The sequence below is a fragment of the Oenanthe melanoleuca genome, chromosome 3 (assembly GCF_029582105.1).
Source record: "Oenanthe melanoleuca isolate GR-GAL-2019-014 chromosome 3, OMel1.0, whole genome shotgun sequence".
In the NCBI taxonomy this organism is placed as follows: Eukaryota; Metazoa; Chordata; class Aves; order Passeriformes; family Muscicapidae; genus Oenanthe; species Oenanthe melanoleuca.
Genome location: NC_079336.1, coordinates 93,522,890 through 93,534,064, shown reverse-complemented (window position 1 = coordinate 93,534,064; position 11,175 = coordinate 93,522,890). Strand labels below are relative to the sequence as shown.

Here is an 11,175-nt window from a genome sequence, read left to right as displayed (position 1 = left end):
TTGGCCAGGGAAAACACAGTAAGCTAAGTAAATAATGAAATATCCACACCTATCTTATCTCTGGCACTGGTTCTTCAGTTCACTTCTCTACCAAGCGGTGCCAAAGTCCAAGGAGCTAACATCCCTTTAAACACCTAGTCTTCTCCATTTTCCCTGTGCAACCCCATTAATGGTTAATCTATGCTCAAGATGAAGTGTCTCCAACCTCTATAGGAAGTGCTACCTGATCTGGGCCACCTACCCCTGCAATAGCAACTTATTTTTATTGCTGTCATCAGGCATCCCCAACCCCCAGCTTCAATCCCAATTTCCACAAGTTCAGCAGAGAGCCAGCAGGAAATGCCTTACTCTCACTGTAAAGCTGCCTGTGTGCCACAGCTTTGGAGCAGGCTCCTACCACAGAGGCACTGCTGTGACTGTAGCAGTCAAGGACCAGCAGCATCCCAGACACTGGCACAGGGCTCTTGCCATACTAAGGGTGTACTCCAGCACAGGAAGGAAACCCCTTCCTTATTAGTTTAATCCTATCTCCTACCCATCACAAGCTCACTTACAGTAGTAGTGCTTTCTAACATTTCTTGGAGGGTTTTTCCACAACAAGCTTTTAAAATTCAATTCTCTGCATATTTCTTCATTTGCCAAGAGTCTGCTCTGCCATTCTGCACGCACAGGGTGAGAGTCACTGTCCTCTCTGGCTTCACACCAGTGACTTTACCAACAGCTGAGTGATTCTGAACAAACATATGGGACTTTAATCATACTGTGTATTACATCTTACTGGGTATGTAAGACTGTTGATGTTTTATATCAGCTGGTAAAAAGGCCAGTTTAAAAAAAAGTGTTATATCGATGCTTGGTATGGCAAAACCCAGTTGAGGGTCATCTGTTGGTTATTGAACTGAGGAAGCAGGAGCCTGAGCCTTTTCCTTCCCTTGAGCTCCAGAAGACGTAGGACTTCGTCAGTGACTTTTGGGGGCTGTATGGCCTTCATCCTTCTTCACCTGACTTCTGAGCAAGGACGAAATGAAGTTACACGTTGTCTTAGAGATGACATTCAATGCCCTGAGCAGCACAGCGCATCCCTGACACTCTGGCAGGAGAACTGCCACGCTGTGCTGGTGGGCAGCTGCCATTTTCCACCCCGCAGGCCGCCCTGCAGAGATCAGCGCAAAATCCTCCGATGTGCCTCTGCAGTTGAGTCTATACCGCCTTAAAATAAAACACCTTGATCAACAAGAACATCCTCCAGCTCTCTTAAAGGATATGGTTTGGAACGCCCGCGAAAGGAGCTTGTTTCTCCGGCGTGTGGTGTGGTGGCACGGCGGGCTCCTCGATGAGGGGAGACACTTCGCCAGCGGGCACAGAACCGCCAAGAGCCGACGCATTTTCTGTCACGTTTCTAAGGCCCCGAAGTGTGAGGGAGCCCGAGTCCCCGCTCGCACCTGGAGCTTGGCAGATCCCCTTGGAAGAGCAGGCAGGCGCCGCTCCCCCTGCCTGCCCTCCATAACCAGGCCGGGATTTTTAATCAAAGGCCTCATTGCCGGGGCGGCGGCTGAGCGGAACCGGGGCGGGCAAGGGCGGCGGCCGCTCCCCTCGGCTCGGGGCAAAGCCCGGAGGGATCAGCGGCCGGCGGGTCCGCCCGGGACAGCCCAGCCCGGGCGTCCGCAGCCTGCGGGGAGCGGCGCTGCGGCCTCCCCGCTCCCGCCCTCTCTCCCTCCCGTATCCCTGGGTCCGCCCGTATCCCTGCATTCCCTGCTGCAGCATCCCCTCCTCCCCTCAATCCCATCAGTAGCGGCGGCCCCGGGCTCGGCTCCCCGCGCTGCGGCGGCGCTCGGCGGCGGCTCCCCCCCGCCGCGGCCGCCATGTTGGGCTGCTGCGCGCTCGGCGGCGGCGGCGGCTGCCGCGTGTGACCGCGGGAGGGAGGGAAGGAGGGAGGGAAGGAAGGAGGGAGCGGCTGGGGAGAGGAGGGCGCGGAAGCGGAGGGAGGGAGCGAGCCGGGGAGGGAGGGCGCCGCCGCTACCCCTCCCCGCCGCCCCGCGCACGCACACACACACACCCCGCACACGCACCGCCCGAGGATGCCCTTTGCCCGGGGGGGCGAAGCCGGGACACCATCGCGCCGCCCGGAGTGAAGCCGCCGCCGCCGTCGTCGGGGCCTCCCGGCCCGCAGCGTGCGGCCGAAGCGGAGGCGCCGGCGCTTTCCCTCCGCCTCAGGACGCGCACCGGGTGGAGGAGGAGGAGAGCGCCGTCTCCGCAGCAGCAGCAGCAGCCGCCGCCGCAGCCATGGGAAGGATTTGACAGGGCTCGGAGCGCTTTCGCCGGTGTGTCGGGGCGCGCGTCCCGCCCGCCGCCCCTTGGCGCAGCGGAGGAGAAGGGGGCGACAATGAAGACTTTAGTTTTTTTGAATCACTGAAAAGCCTTAAAAGGAGACTCGGTAAGGAGGAGGAGGAGGAAGGGAAAGGCTGCCCGGGGCAGGACGTGGCTGCGCCCTGAGGAGGGGGGGCTGCGCCCCACCCCGCGGTGGCCGCGGAGGCGCGGCCGGGGGAGGCGGCGGGGGGCGGCGGGGCTGCGCGGCCCCTCATCCTCCCTCCCTGCTCTCCGCCGGTGTGCGCCCTCGTTTCTGCTGCCTTTCGCTTATATAAATACGTAAATACATCTGTTTTTCCCTTCCCATCCGTCCTGGGAAGCGGAACCGGAGGGGCTGTGAGCCCGTGGTGCTGCGGCGGGGCTCCTCGCAGGATCGCGCTGCATGATCTGCATTGGGAATGAAGGAGAAGACCTTAAATATATAAGTGCGTGTGCCTGTGTGCGCACGGTGAAATCGGTGTCAGGCAGTCTCGCTTGAATTTGAGTGCAGTTATTATTGTTAAAGCATCAGGGATGCCCATATATGTTTTTGCCCCACTTCTTACTAAGCCTATTAAATTTTTTTTAGAGATGACTATTTTCTACTCTTAAATGTCATGCATACACAGATATCCACACAGTATGTGTGTGTGTGAAACTCCAAGGGTTTAGTTTCAGGCTAGGAACACCAAGGTGGGCTGGCAATTAAGGACCGCCACAGTTTGACACTTGTTAAAAATACTGTTGACTTCTTTTTAAACAACAAAACCCTCAAAAGTTTTTTTTTTTTTTTTTTTTTTTTTTTTTTTTTTTTTGTTGTTTTTCTGACAAAGTAATAATAATCATTAAAAAAGAAACCCAAATGCAAACTGAAACAACCATGTCTGGAGAAGTGCGTTTGAAGCAGTTGGAGCAGTTTATTTTGGATGGGCCAACACAGACTAATGGGCAATGCTTCAGTGTGGAAACCTTGCTGGATATACTCATCTGCCTTTATGATGAATGTAATAATTCCCCTCTGAGAAGAGAGAAGAACATCCTTGAGTATCTGGAGTGGGGTAAGTTTGAATGTGTTTATTTTGTGTACATCCGTCCATGTTCCTGTCTGCTTTGTATAATGTCTCTGTTATTTATGTGTGAGAGGGGATTGTTTATAAAACTCAGTGCTTTACTGGGAAGCATTGTCAATTTCACTGTATTTAAACGTGGTGGTGGTGGTGGTGCTAAAAAGAAGTCTCTATTGGTTTTTTGTCTTTCAGTTATGCATGTAAAACATGCTTCATATTTTTACGTTTTCTTTTTTGACATGGTTCAGTCTCTTGTATTTGAAGCATATTTGTTTGCCTTCAGGCCCAGCTGTTGAGCTTTGTATCCTAAAGTTGCTGGGAATATGGAATGGTGAGGGATAGATTCTCTGATGCCTGGAAAAATATCAATGCACAATCCTCTTCTCCAGTTGAATCTATACTGCTTTAAAATAAAACATGTTGATCAACAAGAAAATCCTTCAGCTTTCTGGAATGAAAAGGGTTTGAAACATCTGTGAAGGTGGCGATGACATTCTCTTCTTTAATATTAAATTGTTGCTGACTTAAGTAGATTATTCTTTTCATCAGGAAAATCAAAGTTGAAAAGCAGAATGAAACCCTGGCAGACTTTTCATTTTGAGGGAGATAGGGTATTAGTAGATTTTTGAAGGAAAGCAAGTGAATGATATTGTGCCAGTTCTTCTTAAGTTGTCACAGAACTGGTTGACTCTATTTTTTTCCTTTTTAGTTCACTTTCTTCCTCCTCCTAAACTCAGATGTAAACCAGAAGATGCAGTCTGACATAAGAGCCTTGATGAGAATGGTTACTGTATCTGACCTTCAAACTTCAAAGTCATGCTGCACTTCTGTATTTGCATACAGAACCATTTACCACATTTGCTTTGTAATGAATACATCAGCAGGCTTCCTTTATTTAAAAAAAGCATATTTTTGAAACACGTAACAGGCATTTGATTAATTAGGTGGTTGAGCTCTTCAAAATGAAGTCGCTGCGGAAAGACATTGTTTTGATAACTGATCTAACAACTTGAGGCTGCTATGTGTGTGTTTTATTTTCCTGCTCCTCTCTGTAGTCATACTGACATCTAAAGGACATCTGACTCAGTAATTAAGTTTCTTGTAGTGTTCATATTGCACTGTTTTTTGTTTTCTTATTATCTGGAGGAACAGGCTATAATTAATGCATTCTAGCTAAGGAGGAAATAGTAATTAAAAGTACTTCTGAAGAATCTTCCCTCTAAAACTGTCACTGGCATACAGAAGCTGTGAAAGACTGGGAAAATATGGTGGCTCCAAGGGCATTTTCTATGCAGGAACTTCATGTAGTCTGCAGTGGATTTAGCCAGCCGATACCCTGTAAATAATAATAATAACCAAGTTAACCATGATGATGGTGATCTGATCAGAAGATCAGAGCAGCAGTGTGTTTAGGACCCATTGTATTGGGTGCTGGTGCGTTCAGTGGTGGTTGTTTGATGGATAAATGCATCATTGCAAGGCTCTGACAGTACCTGAAGATTTCTGTAATAAGCTTTCCCGTCTGCTGATGGAAATAATAAACTGTTTTGGAAAGGCTGAACTGGAATAAGGTTTCTTGCTGGCCTATTTTTCCTGCTATTTTTCCACTCTCATGCTCCAACTGTGCCTTAGCAGGACTCTTAGGCTTCAGAGAAGACCAGTTGCTCCCGTTTCCAGGGCTCAGTTGCTATGGTCCTCTGTCTGCTCCCAGCTCTGCTCTCCAGGCTTTGCCCTGGGAGCTTTTTCAGGAGGGTTTGTGAGGTGACATGGAAGAGCCAGCTGTTGCTGGTACCTGGCGGTGGAAGTGTCTGTGTGAATGATGTCTTTATCCTGCAAACACTCGCAGGAGTGTCTCCTCTGAGGGCCAGCCCTCCTAGTGAAACTGGCGGTCTGGCACTCCTCTTGGGATCAGGGAGATGGAAAATCAGGCTCTTACAGAGGTCGGGTACCTTCCAGTTCTCTGGTGCAGTGGAGTTGCTGAGGGTACCCTGTGCTTTGATAGAATCATGACCTCTCGTATCTCTCTCCCCAGAAGGAGAAACAATGCAAGTGGTTGATTAGAGAGATGTTATGTGTGGTTTTAAAGTCAGAGATGTGCTGAGTAGTGGCAGAAGTGGAAGGCTGGCAGCCAGAAATCATGGACTCTGCCCTCACATCTCTAAAGGACTCAGTGTTGAAGTGCTTTCAGCTCAGTTTTTTTCAGCTTCTCTATTTGAACAGCAGGAAAAATAGCACAGGTTTGACACCAGGGAATTCTGAAAGCTGCTGCATGTAAAGCACTCTTGATGTACCACATAAAATAATGTGTATTAATTTATTTTTCCCATCAGTGGAATAAAACTTGGGGCCTGGTATATCTGCTAGTGGATGTCAGTTGTATTCTGGCATTTTGTGGGTTTCTGCCAAATGTCCACAGATTTTCTCAATGACTATGGAGAGTGCAATCTGGATGTATTTGAACTGGTCAGGGTACTGGTATGAGCTGGTGTGTTTGCATGTTCATAAAGTGCAGAGTGCAAATTTACTCCTAAGAACTGTTTGTTGTCTTGAACAGCCTTTTTCTAAAATAAATTATTCTTTCTAGAAGTAAATAAGATTTATTTTATAGTCTGTTAATTTTAAGAAAAGGCTAATAAACAGCTGTTCAGTGATCAGAGACTCCTGTTTAGCAGCAAATAATTTTTTCTTGCTTTTCAGCAATGTAGTTTTGAGGTGTTACTGTTTGGTTTTGTGGAGGGTTTGAGCTGAGGTTGCATTTGTGGATATGTATTTTTATACAGACTGTTCTGGGTCTGAGATGTTATCAGCTGTATTTCATGTAAGACTGAACCATAATCTGATTTTTTGGGGGAAAGGTTTAGGAGGTATTCTACCATGGAAAAGCTAATGTCTTAATGACAGCCATGTGACTGCTGCTATATTTAGGAGAACTAAGAAGCTTCATGTTCTAGTACTTAGATCTTTTAGGACTACTTTATGAACTTGTAATCTAGAACTATAACTTATTTTAAAAATGAATCAGGGTAAAATAATTGAGATCTGAACTAACTGTTCATATTTTGGGTTGATACTGCAAGTTTACTTCAGGAAGTGAAGAAAATAAGACGCCTACAATGTGAAGTTGAGTTTTAAATTTTTGTAGGATTTCAGTCTATTTTGCTGCTTGAAATAACATTAGACTGGTTAGAAGCGTCAGGTTAATTGTTTTATGATTCAGAAGCTGCTTTGCTTCTAAAATCCTGTGTTTGGCTTTAAGTGAAAATGTAATTGCATTCCCTATTCTTATACAGTATTAGTTTTGTGACTTGTTAATAAGATGATTTTATTTTGTTGTTTGTATTACATAGGCATCTTATATGCTACCACAGCCATGGAAACAGCTGCTGTATTTGTATTCTGAGGGTTAAATCAGGGCACATTTTGAGATAACAGGAAGAAACTGGAACATTAGATTTGGCTTGTTCCATGTATTTGATGCTAGTTTTAATTTTTTATCTTTATTGATAGTTGTATTTGTGATTTAGAAAAGGACTTGTCTAATTATAGCAACTGGAGCTTACCAGAAAAAGCTGTTGGGAATTCCAAGCACTTTGCTTTTTCTTTTCTGCTTGTGTGTGAGTTGCCACGCTGACGCAAGAGTGTAAGGGAGGTAACGAAGGCTGATAAGGTGAACTTGAGAACTATAGTGATAAAAGAAGCTTTTGGAGATCTTTTGGAGGTGTTTTGGTTCTGGGAAGACTTTCTTCCCAATGGCTCCAGTTTGAATTGCTTTTAAAAAGAAATGAGAACAATGTTATTTAGGATGTATTGAAAGAATAGTAGAATAAACCTAAAAATGTGTGGTGATTAAAGGAAGGGAAGATGAAGGGCACTACCAATACTGTGGTGAGGTCAGTGACTTGATTAAATCTGTGCTCTTGATGGAAAAATGTAAACTGTCCTTTAGTAAAATTTTTGTTTGGTTTATTCAGTTAGTTGTTGGTTTGGTTTGGTTTTTTATTGTTTTTTTTTTTTTTTTTTTCCTGCCGTAGAAAGCTTTGGAAGATGGATTAAATTGTTCTCATTTCATCTCTAGTAGAACTGAAATGCATGGTGTTTATGCAGTTCTGATATGGTCTTACACTAGACTGTCATCATTGGTCTCATGTTTCTGTTATTCAGTTGTGCAGCATCTGTTCTGGATATTGAAAATGGTTCTATCACCATATAACCAATCCTTCAAGGCAGGGTTGTGGAGAGATTGTCCATGTTAATCCTTCTGATGATCTCTCTCATGGTTTTTCTTAAAAAAAAATGGGAAGCCCCTTTTTGAGCTAGGTTTGTTTTTGCATATTAGTTACAAAAGAAAATAAATCTTGTCTCCAGGCTTCTGCACCTCTTCTTTATCTCTATAAGGTCATGAACAAAATCACAGTCAGTTTCAGCTATGAGTTGTTTATATTTTCTTTTTAAAACAGACCATTAAAGAACAATCATTCATTTAGGTCCTATTCTTAGCAGACAGTAAAAGACTTGGCAATCAACTTTTTCGAGTTTTGTTGTTTTGGTTTCTTTTAAAGCACTTTTTAAAAGACTTTGGTGCTCAGTACTTTGTGACCTTAGTACTATCTAACTCATTAGAAATACTTTTTTCCCCTAATTGCATTCTAGAAGATATCAACTTCTTTTTATTCTAGTCATAAAAATGGGAGTACCTTCTGGTCTGATGTAAGCAAAACCAGTTATTCAGTTCTTTCTGGGAAAGAATGAGCATCTTGCTCATCAAGGCTGCTTAATGTGCTTAGGGATATTCCTGATTTTAAATGTGAGTTATTTCATTGCTTGCAGCTGAGCCATATGAGCTGATGGGGCTCCATCAATGTACAAGACGTTGTGGCATTCTTGACACATAAATTTCTGACATTGTTTACAATAACACTTTACTGCTTATTTTATGTAATCTGTTGTTTCTGTTACACAGCTGCAGCCAACAATTTAAATGCTTTTTATTGATTAGGGTGAAAGAAGAAGGTTCTTCAGTGCTCTCAGATAGAAACGACCTTCAAATTTCTGTTTAAGAATATTGTGTAAACATCTTTTATACAGATGCAGTTCTATACCAAATTACTTGAAAAAGAAGGAAACAGTATTTGCAGGAAAGTACGTAGAAGAATGGTTGCTCATGCAGGCTTTAGTGTTAGGTAGCTCTGTGTTTAAGGTCTATACCCTTTACATTGTGATTTTTTTTCCTACATTTATTTCAGTTTTGATTCTTTCCTTGAAGTTTATCAACACTTCCGATGAGATCAAATGAGCTGAGAGACCATCTAGCTAATTCTACTTGTTTTTTGTTAGTTTCCAGTGGAGTGAGGCATTAAACCATTGTAAGATGTTTGTTTCATTTTCATTACTCTAAGTGGTTCTTTTTTAACCCCCTTAATTTTAAGTAGAAATAAGTTTAAAGGGTGTTCGTTTTGGCTGTTTTTGCAAACAGGGGAAGTTTGGAAGTATTCCAAGGCTGCCTGTTTTGGGGCATATTTGGGGTATGTATCTTCAGGATGACTGACTTCTGTCAGTAATGTCCTGTTTGTTGCAAAGGAGCAAGGCTTGCTTAGAAAGCTAACTAATACTTAGTTTCCAGGAATTTTAGAAATGCCTTTATTCTGTACAGAAATTCCTCGCATGCTTTGGTCTAATGGGGACAAATGGAGAAATACAATTATATGAGTTAGTCTGCTCAGTGGGCATTATAAATCTCATGACAGCACAATAAATTCCCTGTTACTAGGACATTTCATGTTTAAGGGTTAATCCAGTACAGGTTTTTTAATGGTATGATCATAACTGTAAAATGTATTGCTGAAGGTGTGTTTGAATTTTTAACCTCTCTGTAGGATATGAGGCTGTGTGTGTATGTACCTGATTAAATGCCTTCCTTGTCTTTTGGCCCATCTGTCCTGGACTTTACTGATTTTTTTTTTTTTTTTTTTTAAATCTGCAGCATATTATATCACAGTTGACTAAAGTGTGGATATTGTGCTCCAAAAGCAATAAGCTTAATTGGTCCAATGTAGTTCAATTCTTAGAATATATATATTCTTTTTTTACAGAGACGGGTAAAAGCTGCCTTTCTTTAAAGCTCTACCTTACACCCATAGATCAGAATCCTGAATAGCATCAGCAAATAACAGTAATTTCACTACTGAGTCATACCTGTGGCTAGAGAGACCAGTGTTGTTTTGAAATTTTCTTATGAATAGATTGCAAATACAGGATTTCGAGATGAAAAGTGGGTGTAGGCTGCTATCCTGGAAATAATTTTCCCCATATTATTTTCTGAAAGTGAGCTGTAATAAATGATCCTGGATGTGCCTTTGAAAAATATTATCCTGTTCTTAGCATCCCTAATTGCTTTTATCCTGTAAAAAATTTACAGTCTCCATTTGTGCAGAAAACTTCCAGAAGCAATTAGATCCTGCTGCCAAGCTCTAAAACCTGACTAAAAAAGCTGGATAGCTGAGGCAGGAATGAAAGAAAAGGCCAGTTTCTAGACTCTTTAAGTTTTATCTTTTGTCAAAGCAGGCATTCCTTCCATAAGCATTTGTACTTGTTTAATTTGGTTTTCTTTTTCTGGCTGAAGAACTGGAATATTTTGTTCTCTGGTCTAACTTACCTCAACACGTTATTTTTCTAAAATCCTCATTAAGCTTGGGAATGCCACTAATGTGGACCAAAATCTTCTAAAAATGCAAGTGATTTAGGTCAGTCATGTGCAATCTTTTGTTAACGACAAGATTTTTATTTCAAATAGTTTAAACATGACATTAGGTTTAATAATAACTGCAAGAATCTTCTATTCAGACAGGTCAGTTTGCTTTATTTCTAGTAATACAGCCTAATTAGGTTTACTGGTGGTCACCATGGATAAAATCCATGTGAGGTATATCCAGACTCCTATGACTTTGTGTTTCATAATTCTTCCTTATCCATATCCAGACATCCAGTTTGAATAAATTAGTTTTATTAATATTGCAGATTTCTTTTATTCTTAGGGATCAACTTCTTAGTGCACCTTCTCTTGGCAACTTTTTGCAAAGCTTTTCATGGGGACCTTGTAGATGTTACAAATTGTGGTATTTTTGTAGACTATTTTGAGGGAAAAACTGTGTTTTGTTCAGCAGTTTAGTGGATATGCACAGTAATTTTTTTTGTAGAAACAAGAAGTGAGTTTAATGTGCCATTCCAAGTGGGAGAGCAAAAAGTGTTTGTAAATGCTAATAAAAGTAATTGCATTTCCTTCAAATATTGTGGGATTAGAACAGCAATTCTTTGTTGGTCTTTTGTTCAATTTCCTGTCAGTCTCAGAGTTTGAGGCTTGGAGGAGGATGTGGTGGAGGGCATGCAGGTCTCTATTTCTGAGACCTTCCTCTTCTCCTTTCTCTGTGTTTTTCCTTAGACAGTATTATTCCAAAGCAGCTTACCTGCCTTTTTAACTGAGGCCTTGTGCATTTCTTCCTTCCTTCTATTCTGTTGCTTTGCATCCCATCTAAATCTCAGTTTGTGTTTCTAATATGGTGTGGATATCCTTGTGTCAGTCTGATTTTCCCATTGCCAGAATCTTGGTTTCTGGATTTGGATTGGTGTTTTTTCTTTGTTTTTCCCTAGTCGTCCCCAAGCTTTCATGATTTTCTTGGCCATATTCACAATACAGAGATTGTGTGTGGAGAATGGTAGCAAAAATTGTCACCTGTGTGAAAAATACACACAGGCCTTACCCACAGGT

General features: G+C 42.7%; 1 protein-coding gene across 5 annotated transcripts in view; it reads left to right on the top strand.

The window, feature by feature from the left end:
- Window positions 1-1,948: 1,948 nt before the first annotated feature.
- Window positions 1,949-11,175, top strand: part of CDC42BPA (CDC42 binding protein kinase alpha) — a 182,944-nt gene continuing 173,717 nt past the window's right edge. For 4 of the 5 annotated variants that reach the window (XM_056488450.1, XM_056488448.1, XM_056488452.1 and 1 more), the window contains exons 1-2: window positions 1,949-2,434; window positions 3,180-3,404. In XM_056488450.1, the coding sequence (XP_056344425.1) occupies window positions 3,209-3,404 (196 nt within the window). In that variant the 5' untranslated portion in view covers window positions 1,949-2,434; window positions 3,180-3,208. The remainder of the gene's footprint in view (window positions 2,435-3,179; window positions 3,405-11,175) is intronic. The other variant, XM_056488449.1, reaches the window with a different exon arrangement.